This window comes from Dendropsophus ebraccatus, chromosome 3, assembly GCF_027789765.1.
Source record: "Dendropsophus ebraccatus isolate aDenEbr1 chromosome 3, aDenEbr1.pat, whole genome shotgun sequence".
Taxonomy (NCBI): Eukaryota; Metazoa; Chordata; class Amphibia; order Anura; family Hylidae; genus Dendropsophus; species Dendropsophus ebraccatus.
Window position 1 is genome coordinate 176,641,493 of NC_091456.1, and position 21,839 is coordinate 176,663,331.

A 21,839-nucleotide genomic window follows, 5' to 3' on the forward strand; every position below is an offset into this window, starting at 1 on the left:
TAAGGGATAAGTGTAGGGATGGTCCGAACCCTCGGTAATGACTCCCGCTGTCTGCCCGCTCCGTGGAGCGGGCGGATCCAGCGGGAGGACCGTCTGGAAAACTGGGATACAGCCATAGCCATAGGCTGTATCCCAGTTTTCCAGGCGTTCCTCCCGCTGGATCCGCCCACTCCACAGAGCGGGCAGACAGCGGGAATCTGCTGCCGAGCGTTCGGGTTCATACGAACCCCAACCTCGGCAGATTTGGACCATCCCTAGATAAGTGTATGATCTCAGGAATCTGACTGCTAGAACCCCAATGGTCATACACACACACTACTGCTCCATTCACTATGGAAGTTACTGGAGAGCCATGGATTGTACCCGGATATCTCAGTCAGCTTGCTTAGACAATAAATGAAGCAGCAGTCTGCATAGGGGATGTTTATTTAATCAAGTAGGAGATTTGGGACCCTGTTCTCTAGGGGCATCAACAGACAACCCCTTTAAGTCGGTTCTATAGTTGGCCACCAATGTGAGAGTAGTCAGGGTGATACCTCCTCTACAACATACATAAGTTCTTACATACCATACAGAATTAGGTTGTCTTTACAGGACAACCACTTTACCAATTACTTCAAATTTTTGATAAATTCTGCTCAAAAATGACCAATGTGGTCGGTCCATAATAGAGAGTGTTAACATTCCTGTAGTAGTGACAGCATCCCTAATAGATTAGATATTTCAATTGTTCTAATCTCCGTCTCTCCGACACGCCGCGCAACTGGAACGCATTATCTGGGAAGAGATCCAAGCGGCGGGCTCCCTGTTATCATTAGCACTGCTGAATCAGACGTTGCACAAGAGCAGCAGAGTGTTATCAAATTAGTCTAATGTTTTCGGTGTCCTCTAGTGCGGATTTCATTTGCTGGCAGAAAATGAATGAAAACAAACGCGTCGGATGAAATTTTTAGATTTTTTTTTTTTTTTAATTCTACTTTTGCTTTGTTCTTTGGACTAAATTCAGGCAAAGGTGACTGGTGTAGGCATTATACACTATGGTCAGGCTGTATAGTGCCCTTATGAACTGTTTAGGGGTTGTTTGGCTTTAACTGTGTAAGATTAAAGGGGTTAAAAAGGTTTATCGTCACTAAAGCGTAATTCCTATATGAAGGAAAAAACTGTGCACATATTATGAGCGTCTTCTTCATTACTGTAGAATGCAAAGAGATATGGATATATCGTACATGACTAGTCGTGCTGATAAGTGGATACAGTTGTATCCAGTCTAGCCAATGCTCTGTGAGCTCTACAGTCTGGACTCCAGACTGATACATTGTACATAGCTAGTCCTGCTCTCAGCTGAGAAGTGATAGTTGTATCCAGTCTAGACAATGCTCTGTGAGCTCTACAGTCTGGACCCCACACTAATTAATTGTACATAGCTAGTCCTGCTCTCAACTGAGAAGTGATACAGTTGTATCCAGTCTAGACAATGCTCTGTGAGCTCTACAGCCTGGATTCCAGACTGATACATTGTACATAGCTAGTCCTGCTCTCAGCTGAGAAGTGATACAATTGTATCCAGTCTAGACAATGCTCTGTGAGCTCTACAGCCTGGACCCCAGACTGATACATTGTACATAGCTAGTCCTGCTCTCAGCTAAAAAGTGATACAATTGTATCCAGTCTAGACAATGCTCTGTGAGCTCTACAGCCTGGACCCCAGACTGATACATTGTACATAGCTAGTCCTGCTCTCAGCTGAGAAGTGATACAATTGTATCCAGTCTAGACAATGCTCTGTGAGCTCTACAGCCTGGACCCCAGACTGATATATTGTACATAGCTAGTCCTGCTCTCAGCTGAGAAGTGATACAAGTGTATCCAGGCTAGACAATGCTCTGTGAGCTCTACAGCCTGGACTCCAGACTGATAGACTGTACATAGCTAGTCCTGCTCTCAGCTGAGAAGTGATACAATTGTATCCAGTCTAGACAATGCTCTGTGAGCTCTACAGCCTGGACCCCAGACTGATACACTGTCACTGTACATAGCTAGTCCTGCTCTCAGCTGAGAAGTGATACAATTGTATCCAGTCTAGACAATGCTCTGTGAGCTCTACAGCCTGGACTCCAGACTTTCTTAATTAAAAGGTTTCTTTTACCCGAACACAATATAATCTGGTAGCTTTCTGTGTCATCTCTAGAGCCATGGTTTCCATATCTAGCAGTGACGTAATTGCTCGGACTAATAAGATTGCAGTATATTAGGTGTGATATAGGAGATTTCATTATACGGTACTATAGTTCTAGTAAACCATCTTGTTACTGATACTACTATGGGCGGGAGGGAGGGGAGGGTGCACACCTCCACGTCCCTCCAATAACTTTGACACAATGCTAATCTTGAGTTACAAAGAACCGGATCTGAGCTAAATCAATGCAAATTCTAGAGAGGTTTCACATGGACAGCGCTGCACGGAACATCCAGGATTTCTAAAGCCTGGGCTGAATCGGCCTGTGTTTGTTGGGGCCACCGAGTCCAAGGCTGACCTCATCAATCAAGTGCAAACAGTAATAAAAGCTGATTGTGGGACACAGAGTGTCAGTAGTGACCAGCCGAGCAACCACAATACTCCATGAATGCTGATTCGCTCGTGTTTGTTCCGCAGTCATTGTCCAGCCATGCTGGCACTAGATGTTGTGAACCGGCAGCCAAGAGCATGGGACAGCAAATCTGCTGCCGTATTTAAAGGGGTTATCCAGGAAATTATTAGAAGAAAATCACAGCTACTTTCTTGCAATAACAGTGCCACCCCTGTCCTCAGGTTGTGTGTGGTATTGCAATTCAGCTCCATTTACTTCAATGGAACTAAGCTGCGAAACTTGCACCCAACCCGAGGACAGGACTGTTTTTGTAAAAAAAAACAAAAACTAGTTTTTCCACAAAATGATCAGCTGTATAGACAGATTTCTTATACTATGAAATAAATCACGGTTTAGCTACGCTCTGCTGATTCTATGCTTTTTCTGTGAATTATGTTCTTTACTTTGCACATTATCCTATAAATTGTGTCATCTTCAAGATGGATGACTGCAGGAAAGAAGGATGGAAAAATGTACATGAAGCAAAGGAAAAAAAGTACAAAAATGGTGGAGGGTGTGAGTCCTAAAACCTATCAGGAAAAACTTATATATCTAAATCTGTATAGTTTGGAGGAAAGAAGGGAAAGGGGGGAACATGATGGAAACCTTTATATATGTTACAGGAGGAAGAAGGGAAAGGGGTCATGAAACCTTTATATATGTTATATGAGGAAGAAGGGAAAGGGAGGACATGATGGAAACCTTTATATATGTTACAGGAGGAAGAAGGTAAAGGGGGCATGAAACCTTTATATATGTTATAGGAGGAAGAAGGGAAAGGGAGAACATGATGGAAACCTTTATATATGTTACAGGAGGAAGAAGGGAAAGGGGGCATGAAACCTTTATATATGTTACAGGAGAAAGAAGGGAAAGGGGGCATGAAACCTTTATATATGTTATAGGAGGAAGAAGGGAAAGGGAGGACATGATGGAAACCTTTATATATGTTATAGGAGGAAGAAGGGAAAGGGTGACATGAAGGAAAACTTTCTAAGGGTCAATGGACATGTCCATTCTTCAGCGTGGAGAGAGGAGGCGCGCAAGCCTCCCATAGACTCCCAGTATGACACAGAGGCTGGTGGGATTCCTTGGCAGAGAATTCCACAAGTTTTACTCCGTGTGAACAAAGCCTAAGGGGAGATGAAAGCATGCAGTGGCGCCGGTAATGCCTGCTATGCCAGTTGCTGTTATAACAGTAACAACAGTGATAGCTGGTTCAGGGATAGGACGGACCCCACATTCTGCCCCAACCCCTCCGCTACCGGAAAGCCGTATCAGTGATCACTAAGGGGTTAAGTCCTCACGGACAGGGTCTTCCCCCTTTTATGCCTTTCATTTATTTATAATAAAACAGAATTCGAGAATTCCATCTGCCCGATTGTACATAATATCTGCAGGGACTATCCTGAAAATTTTCCATAGACTTCCGTCATTTCCATACACTCACCTCAATGTAAACAAGATAAAAATCACTCGGCTTATCTCCGTACAGCGAAGCAATGAAAGGTTCAAGGCTGAGATAAAGTTTCAAGCACTTGTGTGAAGCACAGCCCAACCTCGTATGCACCGCACAGAACAATGGGATGATAGAAGGGTTCATCGGACTGGATAAAGACATTTTCTTCTCCATCTTCTGCTACACTAAACATGAAAAAGAAACCTGGAATCTTCACAGAAACTCCTCTTCTTTGTATCAATAGAGCTCAATTAGGCTGGAAGACGCATCTGGGCATATAGGCCATGACATAATCCTTATATAATTCCAGATTTCTGTTTTAATCTTTTTTCATACAGGATTTCTATTTATTGGTGGGTAAAGAAACATAAAAGTAAGAGGCTGATCTGTGTAAATCCTCACAATGAAAAAAACAACATATACACTAAAAAAGGATCTGATCTTGTACTGTACTTGTCGCCTGCGATGATTGAAACCCGCCTGCCCTGACCTTGGACTATGCTACTACATCTTGTGCCCACTCTTAAAGGGGTTTTCCAGGGAAAAATGATCTTTTGTATTAGGAAAGGGTTAACCAAGGTTAACCCTTTTCTAATATACTTATCTATCATTAGATGTCAGCTCTGGGAGATCACTGGGCTGGTCATGTGACTTGCCTGCTCCTGATCTCCTGGCTTCCTGTCATCTCCGGACCAAAATAGATCTAATTCTTAATAAATAAAAAAAAATTGAAATAGAAAAGATATATATATTTTAGTCAGATCATTATAATGTTAGAATTCAATATGATTTTATTTTGGTTAGGTAAAAAAAACCTGAGGCTGCAGCACATGTGGCATTTGATTAGCTCCTTATACACTGCAGTTCCAACTCTGGCCACTGGGTGTGCTGTGTAAGTAAACAGACACAGCAGCTTGTAAACAAACAATACAAGATATAAAAAGAGCTTTTTCATCACTGGAGAAGCTGATGGAAAAGAAAAATTGATATGGAGAGGTTTTTCTTGACTTAGGCAATAATGTTGAATGATTTTTTTTTTAAAACATAAAAATCTTGGAACACCTCTTTAAGTATACAATATACATACTAGTGACATCTAGTGGCAAAACTTAGGCACGACTGCATCACCACTTACACTTGGAGTACAGGTTTTTGCGAAGGGTGTATCTACTAGCAACACCCGTGGTGGGATACCACATATCTATAGTAACAGAAAGGCCCCAATGGATCACAGGAATTGGCAAAGGAGAGAAGAAGAGGGCCTATCTGCCTTAAAGGCATACCCCCCAAGTGTCCATCTTTTGAAGGGACAGTCCCTACTTTTGACCCATGTCCCTCTGTCCCTCTTTACCCCTTACATGTCCCTCTTTTTGACCTAAAAATGAGATTAATATTAATAAATTTTCTTTGTTGCTCTAGAAAGTGTCTACTTTATAATAGACCCAAACTGTATACTGGTGGTATAACCACTGGAAGGGTAGGGGGAAGCACTACACATGGTACATTGCATCCCGGTCAGGCATTGCTTCTCCATGGTTCAAGGATCGGTTACGATTTCACTTACTAACTGCTTCACACTCCAACTGGGTGAAGCCACATTTAACCAGAGGGTCTCCATAGTGAAAATGTAATATGACATCTATTCAGATAGGTGGCCAACCATGTGACTCACTCATCCACCATTGTGGGCTCTTAGAGGAGGGTCACTTCTCCCCATGGAAGAGTTACAGTATTTCATCTATTTTCAGATCCCTGCAGTGACGGTAATATTGACGAGATCAGCGGATCGGATGTAACTTCTAGAGGTTTTTGATCAATAGGCACAGGTGACCTCTATTCAAAGAGGAGCGGAGGTGCAACGTCCTATGGACCATGGAACATTTGTGTGGTTGTTTCTTCCGTTTTTCCGCCCCAAGAAACAGGGATAATGGCTGACTCTACAAAAGGCAGGAAGATTATAAAGCAGGTTAATCATAACACGTGTTTATTACATAACAGCCTCTTATCACCCAGAGCCGACCCGATTACTGTGGCAAGTCAGGCCTGCATTACAACCTTATGAAATATTCAGCACACTTTACTGTGGATGCAGCCCTGGAGAGAAAGAACAGAGGCACCGCACTGGGCCCGCAGCCTCTCAGCCTTACATAGAGCACCATACCCCAAGGAAATACCAGGATGAACACTGCGGCATCCTATCTCACCTATAGCGAAAGGCGATCACACATCATATGGAGACGGGCGCTGATATACATAGTGATTATTGCTGTCAATAGGATTTTGCTTCTGTCAAAATATAGCATATATATGTATATATATATATATATATATATATATATATATATATACACACACATTATTCACATCAGGTAAACACAGCTGGCTTTATAGTCGAAGCAATATTTTAAGGGTCATTGCTATGGGTATCCAAGTTATGGGGCTCATGTAACTATCGCTATACTAGAGACATCACTATGGTATGGGTGTCATTGCTAAGGGTATCTAAGTTATGGGACACGTAACTATCGCCATACTAGAAACATCACTATGGTATGGGTGTCATTGCTATGGGGAAGGGGAGCGGGGGGAGGGGGGGTCTGTGGATATGACTATATGACTGTAGGTATCATTGTTATGGAGGAACTGTGGATATGACTATAATAGGGGCATCACTGTGGGTATTATTGTTATGGGGGGTCTGTGGATATGAGTATAGGAGGAGATATGACTGTAGGTATCATTGTTATGGAGGAACTGTGGATATGACTATAATAGGGGCATCACTGTGGCTATCATTGTTATAGAGAGGCAGTATGCTCCTCCACTCCAAGACGGGTAAAACAGGCGCAGGTCCAAGAGGAAATAGTGATATAAAATATCATAAAGTTTATTAAAAGAATTATGCCACCAAACAACACGCTTCGCGACCGATCCGGCCTCTTTATCAAGTGTCTGATGTTATGGAGAAACTCTGGATGTCACATTAATAGGATAATCACTGTGGGTATCATTGTTACAGGAAAACTAGATATAATGAATGGTATCATTGTTATGGGGGCACTGTAGCTATGAATAATATAGGGGGCATCAATATGGGTATCACTGTTACGGAAGAATGTAGTTATGGCCATAAGAGGGGGGCATCACTATGAGGGACATTGTTATGGGGGAACTGTGGATATGACTATAACAGGAGGCCTTACCATGGGTATCATTATTATGGAGAATCGGCACATATCACTATAATAGGGGGCATCACTGCGTTTTTCTTTTTTTTTAAAGAAATTTGCAAATCTAGTGTGAACAGTCTTGTGAAAAATTGTGTAACAATGTCTTTTCTCCAGTGAGAGTACAATTTATAGGTTTTATATTGTTCCCTATTCTGAACTGTATTATGGCTAAAGGCTCCTGTCCAAAAACCCCTCACCCTAAATGTGTATCACATGCTCCATGGTTGTATCTCCATAAACCTGTACCGGATGAGTCAGACCTGGAGCACGCAAAGAATTCATGGTTACAATCCCTCCATGGATCGTAAAAGTCTTAGGTCTGTTTTTGGAAACAATATAATGATATAAAGTGTTTACTGTCCCTTTAAAAGGTCACAATGCAAAATAAGGTAATACGGGTTCCGAGCGGCACATTCCACGGAACATGACACGTTGAGCTCGCTAGCATGAAGTGTTCATCAGCTGAGTCTTATAGAATACATCAGCTGGAACCGGCTAAGACCGGAGTAAATTACATTCTCCAATAACAGCCATCATACAGGTGAAATCTTGTCAGGGATGTGCAATATCATCTGCAGCGCATGGAGGAGGTCCACCTTAAAGTGACAGGCTACTAAGATATCATGAGTGGGAGTCCACAGTGTGTGACCACCACTGCCCCCGGTATTGTGTCCAGTGAGTCCAGGAAAGGGGGAGATACAGGAACTTTTCTTCATGTTATCACCCCTTTTAGGCTGGGTTCACACTGCATTTTTGCACTCCCTTTTTTTCATCCATTTTATGCAAAAGAAATTGCATTTATGTGCATCCGATTTATTACCAATAACAGGGGATACCATGTTTCCCCGAAAATAAGACACATTCCTAAAATAAGACACCCTAACTACACTACCAACTAGCCTTAAGTAATGCATTTGTGGTGTCCCACCACGAGTGTGGCTAGTCTGTACACCCCTTGCAAAAGTCTGTACTTCAAGTACAAGTGCATAGGCATATAATAGCTACATCTAGTGGCAAAACTTAGGCATAACTTCATTACCACTGCATTTGTGGTGTCTCATCACGAGTGTTGCTAGTCTGTACACCCCTTGCAAAGTCTGTACTTCAAGTACAAGTGCATAGACATATAATAGCGACATCTAGTAGCAAAACTTAGGCATAACTTCATTACTTCATTACCACTTGCAGTGGTAATAAAGTTATGCCTAAGTTTTGCCACTAGATGTCGTTATTATTTGTCTAGGTACTTGTAGTTGAAGTAAAGACTTTTGCGAAGGGGTGTACAAACTAGCAACACTCGTGATGGGAGACCACAAATGCAGTGGTAATGTAGTTATGCCTAAGTTTTGACACTAGTTGTCGCTATTATTAGTCTATGCACTTGTATGTTGCACAGCTGTAGTGAACAAGGGGTTTATGATTGTTTGTAATCTGTGCACCAATAAGAGCTTTTTTCTTTTCTCCACCTATCTCTATTCTCCTTTCTTTTCTCTATGCTTTCTTTTCCACCACTTACAGGAGTTAGTACACACCCTGTAGGAAGTCGTCACATGGGGAGAGGAAGCACACACACATATTTGGACAGTCCAGTGTAGTCTAGTCTGGAGTGCGGTAGTGAACAGACACACATGGGAGACGCAGAGACTTTGTTCCTAAAAGCAACTCTTATTCTAGTTATGCAGTGTTACACTACTCGAGAGAGAGAACAAGCTAGAGATCAACCTAACCCACGCCGTGAACATCTCTAAAAGTGCTGCACAATATCCTGAAACAAGAGCAACTGATCCGAATAGAGAAAAGTTGCTACAAGCCTACGTACTCTATCTCGCAGCGCGGATGTAACCAGGTAATTTTGGCCACCCGGCTCAACTAAGGTAACAAGGTCTGGTGCTTGGATCCCCCTAGGAGGACAGGTAACATGACACTGTAGGGCAACAGGTGGTATCACGACAGAGGTCGAAACACGGACACAAGTAGTCTTCTACTTTCAAGTATTCTTAAGAATTATACTTCTTCTTCTTCTTCTTTTAAAGTTCCGGCAGAGCACACTTCTACCCTGGGTTGGCATTCTCGGGACAATCTCCTCTCTGCTATTCTGAACTCTCAAGACAAACTCCTCTCTGCTACTCTGAACTCACTCTACTTCTTAGCACCCAACCAAGTCAGCACAGAAGTCAGAAGCCTATTGTCAACTGGTGTATTAAGTATTTCTGCAGTAAAGAAGATTTTATTTAGGGTAACGGGGCGGGTGATTATTGTTCCGGCACCTACACATTCGTTACACCATCCTTGTGTCATCTCCCCTCTCTGTGGGTGGAAGTACCGATAGTCCAAATGGGTCACAACTCCACTCCAGACTACTGTGATAAGTACCCAGGGGACTCCTCACAGTCCAGCAGGTCACCAACCACAGGGGAAAGGGTATAGCCAGCAACCTTAAAATAAAAGGAAGTGTGCCCAACTGGCACTGGCGTCACGACAGTATAACAACCAGCTGAGCTGTACGCCGACAGAACCACCTAGCAAGTGACCGGTCGAGTGCATAGGCGCACCACACATCCCCCTGAAAATAAGTAAGGCGCCCACCAAAAGTAAGGCCGCCCGTTGCCACCAAAGACTTATCTATTCCCCTCATGGACCTTCACAGCCTGCCACGCAGGAAGCCTAGTCCATGGCCCCCACATCCTCCACACGGGCCGACGCATGTCCCATTGCACATCGCCACACGTCCCGACACACAGCGCCGCATGCCGCCGCCCTTCCCACCAGCACGTCCCCCGCTCATGCGCTCCTGCAAGGATGTGAGTATTCCGGGGAGGTCCGGGAGGGGACAGAAAAAAGACAAACCCTTAAAAAACATATAGGTGGAGATTTATCAAACTGGTGTAAAGTAGAATTGTCTTAGTTGCCCCTAGAAACCAATCAGATTCCACCTTTCATTTTCCAAAGAATCTGTGAGAACTGAAAGGTGGAATCTGATTGGTTGCTAGGGGCAATAAGACACTTCTACTCTACATCAGTTTGAAAAATCTCCCCCATAGTGCCTGTTTTTGAGCAAAAATTAACATAAGGCATGGTCTTATTTTTGGGGAAACAGTATATACTTTCTAATCACGGCATGTACATATGATAAAGGGAAAAGATGATCTATTAATATACTATTACGTCACCTCCTGCACCTGATCAATACCAGCACCTGATTACAGACAGGTTTGATCTAATCAGTTTGGAAGAATTTGTGAAGATATGTGCACAAAGGGATAAGGTATAGATGTAAGGTTATTCACTTTCTACAAAATGTTATGTTTTCATGCAAAATTGCATGAAGGTGCCCAAAAACCACTTTCAGAGAAGGGTTAAAGGGGAAAAAAAATTCAAATCAAAAGGTTTTAGAAAGTTATATTGATTTGTTATTTACTGCTATTTAAAAAAAATCTCAAGTCTTTAAGTACTTATCAGCTGCTGTATGTCCTGTAGGAAGTGGTGTATTCTTTCCAGTCTGACACGGTGCTCTCTGTTGCCACCTCTGTCCATGTCAGGAACTGTCCAGAGCAGAAGCAAATCCCTATAGAAAACCTCTCCTGCTCTGGACAGTTCCTGACATGGACAGAGATGGCAGCAGAGAGCACTGTGTCAGACTGGAGAGAATACATCACTTCCTGCAAGACAGCAGTACTGAAAGACTGGAAATTTTTAAATAGAAGTAAATTGCAAATCTATATAACTTGCTGAAACCAGTTGATCTGAAAGAAAACTATTTTTGCCAGAGTACCCCTTTAAAGCGACTCTGTACCCGCAATCTGAATAGCTGCTTTTAATCCAAGATCTGTCCTGTGGTCCGTTCGGCAGGGGATGCAGTTATTGTCATAAAAACAACTTTTAATCCTGCAGCGCTGTGTCTAATAGCCAGGGCTTACATTTGTATATGCATTAGGCTGGCACACCCTTTCTGTCCTTCCTCCCTACCCTCCTCATTAGGAATGCTCCAGGCAGATTGCTTCCTATTTCCCACCTGTGTGTATAATGAACATGGGCTGAATCGTTAATACACCTGTGCAACGCTCAAACAGCAGTAATTGTTCCTGGATCATTCCTAATGATGAGGAGGGTGGGGAGGAAGGACGGAGAGGGTGTGCCAGCCTAATGCATATACAAATGTAAGCCCCGGCTGTTAAGACACAGCGCTGAAGGATTAAAAGTTGTTTTTATGACAATAACTGCATCACCTGCCGAACGGACCCCAGGACAGATCTTGGATTAAAAGCAGCTATCTGAAGGTACAAGCGGTTTGGGGGGGACACATTGTGGGTACAGAGTCGCTTTAAGTTTAATAAGTCTTTTACCCATAGGCATTTATTAAAACTTTTGCTGTTGCCGACAGCTTGGTCTTCAGCCTCAATCTCTCCTCTCATGTACGATCTTCTAAGCTGATTTATGATATAAAGTTGACTTGGTCTGGTCATAAATCAGCATACAAGATAGTTTAGGAGAGCCAAGAGCGGAGGAACCAGAGATCATGCTCTTCTGATGGAATTCACTCTGAAAGAGACAGAGTAGTCTGTGAAAACTTTTGATAAAGACCTACAGGATAAATGTGTTTGCACCATAGTAAGTACAATACAGTAATAAAACAAATGCATTTAAAAGAGCAAAGGAAATCTATGAGTACTCTCCGATGGAAAGACATACTCTAGAATTCACTTGTTCCAGATTTTGTTAGGTCTCCAAGCTTCTAAACCCCAACTGCTCCAGGCTCTTATACTTTTTAAAGGGTCCTTCTATTGGAATATAATTCCTGATATCTTATAAATGTATATCTATATAATTTTTTAGCAAGCAAAAAAAAGTTTTGCAACTCACTTTGCATTGTCTACCAACCTACATGGTAGGTCTACCAACCTAGTAACCAACTGTTATTTATATCCAGTGAATGAAATAAAAAGTTACCTTATGTGAGTAATGCTGGTCCACGATTCGAGCCAAGCCAAAGTCTCCGATCTTGAGTACCAGGTCCTCTGTACTGATGAGGACATTGCCTGGCTTCAGATCCCTGTGGAGCACGTTGGCCGAGTGGATGTATTTCAAACCACGTAAGAGCTGGTAAATAAAAAGCTTGGCGTGGTCCTCACTGAGGGGTCCTTGTTCCAACAGTCGGGAGAGATCCGTCTCCATGTGTTCCTGAACAATGTAGACCACATTATATCGGAAAATGTCTCCTTGAAGATCGGCCCCTCTGGGTCCCAACACTGCGTGAACTTTCACAATGTTGTCATGGTTGAGACGTCGGATGATCTTAATCTCCCGCAAGGCGTGCTTCATACTCCGACAGTCACTAATGGTGATCTTTTTTACTGCCACTTTTCGAGAATTTTTGCAGTCAGTGGCAGAGAGAACAAGACCGTTGGCCCCAAAACCCAATGGCTTAAAATCGACAAAGTGACCACCCAAATCATAGCCGTACATGTTAGCAATAAATTCACACTTTTCAGCCATGGCAATGCCAATGTTTACAGGGTTTTTGCAAAATATAGGCTGGGCAGATTTTAAAAAGTTGCTTCAAACCACTTGACCTGAAAGAGAGGTCATAAAAAAATTTACAAAAATTCCAAATGATGAAAAATTCATTGGATACAAAAATTGGGTTTGAAAAGTTTTTGAATCTCCGATGCAGACTCTTCCCATGCCAACTTATTGGTGTTACCCCGGAGATTGCCTGCTGTGTACAGTGTTGCTGGTTTTATACTCATCTCAATGACAGCCTAAGTTGTGACGTACTATTGAGTGGTGCAGCCTTTCAAGCCTCTTAGTTTCCAAGTTTCCTCTGATTGTCTCCAGACATGTAGCATCACCCCTCGAAAGAAGGCCTTCCCGTTATTCCCATGCTTGTCACAGCCCGGTGATAATTACTGAATGAGCTTATTCTCCTTGTCTTAATCTCCTTCTCGGTGATGCAATCCGTCCAGCAGTAAACACAAAGTCAGCAGCAAGCGACCAAAGCAAGCCTCCCGTCACAGCACCACAGCCATACACTGCTCCGTTCCTACTGTCATCGCACTGTTCTAGCAAATGATCCTTGATGGGGCTATAGGAGTCGAGTTCTCCGAAAGACCTGCATTGTGATCTGCAGCCAGCCTTGAGTTCCGTCTCTTTATCACTTTCTCTGAAAGCAAGAACAAGATTGATTGAATTGATAGGACAATAAATGGTGGTTGCTTATGTTAATTCTTACTGTGTGAAGGTTGACATGAAATCTAGTTCAGTGTCGGAGACTGACCTTTGGTAACTCATTAGCCCTGCTTCACCTACACTACTGCATATTTTTTTTTTCTAGCAGAACAATCCTATAAGTTGTAAAAGCTTACAATAGGAAAAGTACAGCAAGTACATAAAGTCAAAAGGTTCACTGGCAGTATCGCCATTTAGAGATGTCGTCTATATATCGTATGAACTATAACCACCATACAATCCATGTCTAGTAGCCATGCCTTGCCATAGCTAGGGGCACCCAAGTAGCACTGCCTGTCCCTGGTAGGTAAAAGACACAAAAGAGACGCGTTTCGGGACATCTAGTTGTCTGATAAAGGGGGTGGTGGACCCCTGAAACATGTCACATCTATAGAATAAAGAAGAATACTAATCTGCAAAGAGCCTGACAGCATCTTCTTCTGAATCGGGAGATCTGAACCTGGCTTTCAAAAAGGGTTTTGGCATCTACGTGTGATCCACCATTGTTCTACAAAATTCTAATAAGTTTTATGCCTGACACCATCCACTATATTTGTAGCGCGTCCTTCGACCTGTTTTGATTTCTCAATCTTTTTGTAGATGAGGACTATTTAGATTTAGGGTTAGGAATCAGCACCAAAGTTCCATGCCGAGCAACCGTTGCGGACTCGGAATTCCGCCTGCCTCAGCTCCTCAATGTAAGATATAGGGCGTCTCCGCTCTCCGAGACTCTCCGCTCAAAGAATTGACATGTCAATCATTTGAGCAGAGAGTCGCAGAGAGCTGAGGCACCTTACATTGAGGCGATTCTGAGCAGGGTCCGCAATGGGTATTCTGCTCAAAATTTCGGCGCTGATTCCTCAGTGTGAACTGACCCATACTATTGATCTATACAAAGTCTATTGAAGAATTGCAGACCATTTAAAATATTGTGTATTTGAAAAAAGAAATTAGACCCCTTGAACCTCCTTTGTAGAGCTGAAAGACCCGGCCTGTGATTGGCTGAGTGGCCTGTCAGCTGAGAAAGGTTGCTCTGAAGCTGGAGCGTGCGGGACCCAGGAGAAGCAGAGCACAGGAGGAGCCCTGGAGCATGGATAGGTAAAGTATTCTGTTTGCATATCGTCAGCCGCCGGCCGCACACCGCTATTACACGTAGCGATGCATAGTCGGTGGCCAACAATTATAGGTCCAAACCGATGACAGCCGATGCCATTAGCCGATGACAACGATATTCATTCTCTATGGGACCTCTGAACATTGCCAAGATGAGATGTCCCATAGACATAGTGAATGATGAGCTGGCTGAGCATTTGCACTACTCTTCTATTCAGTTGTGGGACCAGTGACCTACATCCTCAAGATTGGTTGGTGTGGTTGGTGTCCAAATGGTTACACCCCCACCAATCACCTAATTTTTAAAAAAAAAAAATCTTGGGATAATCCCTTTAAATGACATTTTTTTAATTGAATATTTCCCCATCATGCCTTATGTTGCAACACTTTACTTTTGTATGTACTTAATGTCGCCCCATCTTAGCATTGCACTCTTTCCATTCTATCATCTAAATAGGCCGCTTAAGGCGATGATACTTCCCATGACTAATCTCCAGATTTTCCTATATTCCAATGCTCAAAGTGGGCAAATCTGCAATAAACAGTAAGGGGGAGTGGCTTACAGATATGGGTAACCCCTCTGATGATGTCATCAGAAGCCTCGTGTTAGTTCAGCCAATCAAGGAAGCTCCTGCTTGGAAATATGATAAGTGTTGGCCTGGATATCTCATGTTAGTCAGGAAAGGTCGTATTTCAGCGTCTTCTAAGGCCTAAGAACCCGGATTCTTTTGTTGACGTCTAATTCCAAGGATTTCTTGAACAATCAGCCTCTAAGTCTCTTTTCCATACAGTCATATATCATCATCATCATCATCGTCATTGTCATCACGTCGCCTGTTTGCTTAATAGAGCGGAGAAGGCCATATATCCCACAGATTATCCCTTTTTTTTGGGAGATTACAGCCCAGGTTTCCTCATACTTGCTCTCTCCCTTCAGAGGATGAATTGTTTTATGGATGACAGGCCCGACTCTCAGCATACTTATCTCCAGAGCTGGAAACTAACATGTTATGTGGGGATGTGTTAAAGGTTAAAAGAAGAGTATATGGTGAAGGGTAATACAATAAATTGCTGAAGGTCAGAATATCATTGTAAAAAAAACATTTATATAAAAGTTTGTACTTCTGTTTATAACTATTTGTTGTTGCATCAGTATGTGAATAGGTAAAACTATGTCATGTAATATAGAGGAAAGTTACATCTTTTGCACCTTTCTGGAGCCTAATGTAATGTATGTACACAGTGACCCCACCAGCAGAATAGTGAGTGCAGCTCTGGAGTATAATGCAGGATGTAACTCAGGATCAGTACATGATCAGTAATGTAGGATGTAACTTAAAGGGGTACTCCAGCGAAAAGCTTTTTCCCCAGTATTTAAAACACATTACAAAGTTATATAACTATGTAATATGCTTCAATTAACTATCTGCCTCCCTTCCCTATCTTTCTCCCCTCAATCCCCCACCAAGAAGTGAAGTAAACTCATTCTTATCTAATGACTGTTGACCCCAGGCTGCTCTGTGGCAGCCATTTTGGGACAATGACATCATCAAGAGGGAGGCGGGTCTAAACCCTGTTAAGCCAGCCTCCCTTTGTCAGATGACTCAAGTTGATCAGTTCTATTAGACTTCACAGGAGACAAAGTGCATCATGGGAAAGCTCAAACCAGGAAGTAAAGAAAAAATGAAGCCAACTGGAGCTACAGACAGACTCCGGAAGGATGGTAAGTGGGAAAACTATGATTGGTTTTTTATGAGCGCCCGAGTACCCCTTTAAGATCAGTACGGGATAAGTAATGTGTGTACACAGTAACCCCACCAGCAGAATAGTGAGTGCAGCTCTGGGGTATAATGCAGGATATAACTAAGGATCAGTGCAGGATCAGTAATATAATGTATGTACACAGTGACCTGCAAAACAGTAAGTACAGCTCTGGAGTATGTTCATCATTTACGTAGATTATATGCATATATAAACTTACCATGAAGCTGTATGGGAACCTACACTGTGGGGAATATAATAATTTTTCTGCTATCTCTATCAGTCTGGCTGATGTTATATGGAGTTATCACTGGCAGCCTGAGATGTCACTGCAGAGACCTCTGTCACCTATATCCCTATACCCGCAGCCTGTTCTGACACTTTATCTCCCTCTGAGGTTCAGTGTAGAAATGTTCTCCAGGCAATAGACAGGAGAAATGAGAACCCTGAGCAGGGAGGCTGGCAGCACAGAAGTGAAAGCCTGTAAAGACGCCCGCTGGATTGGAACCAGCCTGCGAAATGAGGCTGAGACGTGCCTGGCACATGTACAAAACACATCACAAGTGCAGGCCAAGAGACGATCACAGGAGAACAGGAGATCGCAGGGGGTGGGAGAAGGAGGACCACACATCATTGGAAAACTCACTTGACTCTTTTAAGCCAGGATGTTCATTCACACAGTAAAAGAGGTTTCCAGTCTTATAGAAATAAAGATTATCCCTATAATTAAATATTATGCAGCTAATTTACTTTGTATTTATTTTATTACCATTCTGCAACATATACTCCAGAGCTGCACTCACTATTCTGCTGGTGGGGTCACTGTGTACATACATTACATTACTTATTCTGTACTGATCCTGAGTTACATCCTGTATTATACTCCAGATCTGCACTCACTATTCTGCTGGTAGGGTCACTGTGTACATACATTACTTATCCTGTACTGGTCCTGAGTTACATCCTGTATTATACTCCAGAGCTGCACTCACTATTCTGCTGGTGAGGTCACTGTGTACATACATTACATTACTGATCCTGTACTGATCCTGAGTTACATCCTGTATTATACCCCAGAGCTGCACTCACTATTCTGCTGGTAGGGTCACTGTGTACATACATTACATTACTTATCCTGTACTAATCCTAAATTACATCCTGTATTATACTCCAGAGCTGCACTCACTAACCTGCTGGTGGGGTCACTGTGTACATACATTTCATTACTTATCCTGTACTGATCCTGAGTTACATCCTGTATTATACTCCAGATCTGCACTCACTATTCTGCTGGTAGGGTCACTGTGTACATACATTACTTATCCTGTACTGGTCCTGAGTTACATCCTGTATTATACTCCAGAGCTGCACTCACTATTCTGCTAGTGAGGTCACTGTGTACATACATTACATTACTGATCCTGTACTAATCCTAAGTTACATCCTGTATTATACTCCAGAGCTGCACTCACTATTCTGCTGGTGGGGTCACTGTGTACATACATTACATTACTGATCCTGTACTGATCCTGAGTTACATCCTGTATTATACTCTAGGGCTTTGTGCACAGTTCTGCAGATTATTATTGGAAACAGTCAGCAAGTTTGTCAACAAAAGACCCCCCCTAACTGCTTAACTAAGCTTTGTTGTTCCTACATGAGATTAAGAGCTTAAGGTTGGTGTCAAGATAACAACTCTATGAACATAAAAAAGTTATTTTCAGCTGCAAATCCGGCTGAATTATGATTGCAGCTCTGGAAGCCACAATGTTGGGCCAGATTCATTGTATAACTGATCCTAATAGCGGCCAGCAGACCTTGCTGAGTTATAAAGGGGCTCTTTAGAGATCGGTAAGAAATTCTGTCATGACACCTACATATAGTCTATGCTGCTGTCTCTACGTATAGCGTCCTCCTGTATTATAGGAGCCCAGGTGTTCTCTCAATAGAATGATAACTGGTTCCAATAACGACCAACAGGAATGAGAAAAAATTTAACATTTATCAGATAAAAAATAAAATAAAAATAATAATGATAAATAGATGCATTAAATAAATAAATAAACAATTATAATAAATAAATAATTAATAGTTAGATACATGAATAAATAATTATATTAAATAACTATAACACAAAGTATACATGCTTTGTGATTTAATACTTATATCAAATAAATAATTAGATACATTAAATAAATAAATATTTTACGGAATAAATAATTAGATACATTAAATAAATAATAATTAAATAAATAATTAATTATATTAAATAAAAATATAAATAACAATCATATTAAATAAATAATAATTATATACAATACAAAAATAATTATATTAAATAAATAAACAACTAATAATTATATACATTATATAAATAATTATATGAAATAAAATAAAGAAATACATTATAAATTATATATATAAATATAAATGAATAAATATAAATCTATATATATATATATATATATATATATATAAATAAAGTATATTATACATGTAAATGATTGAAATAAAGTTAAAGTATAGGTTGGATATTAATGTGTTGGATAATGGATTTTTTTTTTTTTTTTTTTAATCTTTTGAACTCAATTCAAGTTCAGATGAGACATTTGTTTTTAAGACATCACATAGAACTAAAAAGCGATCTATATTTAAGAGAGTGACACATCTCTAAAAGCTCTAATGCTTTCTCTAAGATACATTACATCTCTGCCACTGAGCAGTGCGGGGAGGCTATTTGCATATATCACTAAAACATCGGGAATTTAATGTTATTTCTGGGAAACCGAGAGCGATAAAATAGTCTAACAGGATTTAATGCACCGTCACTCACCCTAGAGAAATTTAAAGGGGTTAAAGGGATCTAAAAAGAGCATCTCAGGAGAACGTAAAGGGGTTTTCCAGGCTCTGAAAAATATGTCCACTCTCCTTTAGAAACAGCACCTCTCCTGTGTTTGGGTGTGGGGTTTTGCAGCTTATTTCCATTGAAGTGAATGAAGCTGAACTGCAATACCACACACCACCTGAGGACAGGGGTGGCACTTTTACATACCCTTGTAGGAAGTAGTCACTCTGTGGGAGGAAGGGTAGCAGTAGTTTCCCTCTGATTCTCGTGGGAGGAGGACACACACAGAGTAGGCATCCCTGCTGAAGTTAGCCAGGGCCTGGCTCTGCAAGGACCCCTGTCTGGGACAGTCCAGCTCTGTTAGTGAGCCAAGACACATGTGTATGGAGCAACCAGAGACACTCCACTTCTTCAGTCTATCTACTACTCTTACCATGCAGTGCTAGATACTCCAAGGAGGACAAGTCGGGGAATAACCCTGCCCACGCCGAGAACCTCTCTAAAAAGTGCAGGGCAGTGCCCTAGCTACAGAGGAACTGACCCAGATAGAGCAAAGCTACCGCAACAAAGGTCTACGTGCTCTCTCTGAGCGCGGGTGACACCGGATAATTTCGGACACTTAGCTACACCCAGGTAACCACTACCTGGGCTTGTGTCACCCTAGTAGGATGGGTATCCCAACACTGTAGGGCAAAAGGTGGTCAGCGACAGCATAATCGAAATACGGGCACAAGTATCTCACAAGTATTTTTTCTAAAGTTCCGGCAGAGCACATAACTACCTTGGGTTGGAACTCCCCTGACAAACTCCTCTCCTCTTCACTGCTCAACTCTAAACTACACCAGCACTGCTATATCTACCTCTATTATATCAGCACTTCTAAGTATCTCCCAGCACAGATCCAGAGAACACAAGCTTACAAATGTGTCCCATACAAAGTATTGGGTATGGAGATGCTCACTGTGTCTATTTCCATGATGTTTTCTGTAAAGCATATGACTAGGGATGAGCGCAACTCTAGCATGCTTAAATACGATCAATTGGCATTTTAATATGGGTTGGATGCAGCCCTAGAGAGTCCATACAGTCTATATCTGTTTTCCAGGCAGCCTTAGGGCTGCATCCAACTTTTTCAGCCAACAGTAATCAAATGCCGCACGCTAGGGTGCTCGAGATTCACTCATCTCTAGTAACTATTACTAGAGCTATCGAAAGGTAGGACATTAGTCACTGACTAGCCGGGTGCTGACACCTGACACCCCCACAATTAGCTGTTTGGTACCTGCACTACGTGGTGGATGTGACAGGAAGCAGTTGTCTCCAGTCACTGTGTAGTGGTGATGACCTGTAACTGCAGCTTAGCTCCCTTCAAGTGAACAGGATGTGAGCTGCAGTAACCAGGTGCGACCACTACACAGTGACTGGAGACAAACCGCTGATTACCTCATTCTCTGTGTAATACGGGAATTGAGCAGCTGATCAGCACCCCGACGATCAGCGATTTATGATGCTCCTGTTGATACCTAGAAATCCCTTTTAATCCTAAAGCACACCTGACAATTATAGCTGGATAATATAGTCTTATACCTTTCTCTACTTGACTTGACTTATTTAGGTCTTTTCTTTTATTCTAAACTTGTACAAGTTCTTTCTTCCTATTCACTAAGTAGTTGTTACCTCAGACAAACCCGCGCTGCATAGCGAATGGGGAGATTTATGGCGCTGTCGTATAGGAAGATTCTCAATGTTGCCCATAGCAACCAATCACAGCTCAGCTTTTACTTCTCAGTGCTCTGGTAAAATGAAAGCTGAGCTGTGGTTGGTTGCTATGGGCAACAAAGAGAATCTTACTATAAGACAGCGCCATATATCTCCCTGAGCTCTCTACTATAAGACAGCGCCATATATCTCCCTGAGCTCTCTACTATAAGACAGCGCCATATATCTCCCTGTACTCTCCATTGATTACAGTGACAGTCATTCATCTGATGGAGATAAGGCGGTCGCTGACTATTTGAATAGTTACTTCTGCTCACTGTTTTCAGAAGGGGGCCTTCACAATCACAGGATGGTTGGACACAGCATTGCCTCCAGCTATATGGGTTCAGCTCCAGTATTTTCAGAGGCTGAAGTTGCAGAGGAACTTGCCCGTTTAAAGCTGAATAAGGCGATGGGTCCAGATGGCGTCCATCCCAGGGTTCTTAAAGAACTCAGATCTGTGATTGTTGCCCCCCTGACAGATCTGTATAACCAATCCCTGCTAACAGGAGATGTCCCCGATGATTGGAGAACAGCCAATGTTATACCAATCCACAAGAAGGGGAATAGAGAAGAGCCCAGTAACTACAGGTCAGTGAGCCTGACATCTGTAGTAGTGAAAATGATGGAAACTCTTCTAAAAAAGAAGATAATGGATCATCTAAGAATCAACAATTTGATGGATCCAAACCAGCATGGCTTTACTAAGGGCTGATTATGTCAGACTAATCTGATTGATTTCTTTGATTATGCCACAAAAGTGCTGGATGAAGGTGGTGCTGTGGATATCGCCTATCTGGACTTCAGCTTTTGATACAGTT

The 21,839-nt window shown here is 42.1% G+C and overlaps 1 protein-coding gene across 4 annotated transcripts in view; it reads right to left on the reverse strand.

The window, feature by feature from the left end:
• Positions 1-21,839, reverse strand: part of MAPK4 (mitogen-activated protein kinase 4) — a 64,005-nt gene that overhangs the window by 12,662 nt on the left and 29,504 nt on the right. For 3 of the 4 annotated variants that reach the window (XM_069964817.1, XM_069964818.1, XM_069964820.1), the window contains exon 2: positions 12,264-13,476. In XM_069964817.1, coding sequence (XP_069820918.1) covers positions 12,264-12,809 — 546 coding nt within the window. In that variant the 5' untranslated portion in view covers positions 12,810-13,476. Of the gene's footprint in view, positions 1-12,263; positions 13,477-15,574; positions 15,623-21,839 lie in introns of those variants that run through there. The other variant, XM_069964819.1, reaches the window with a different exon arrangement.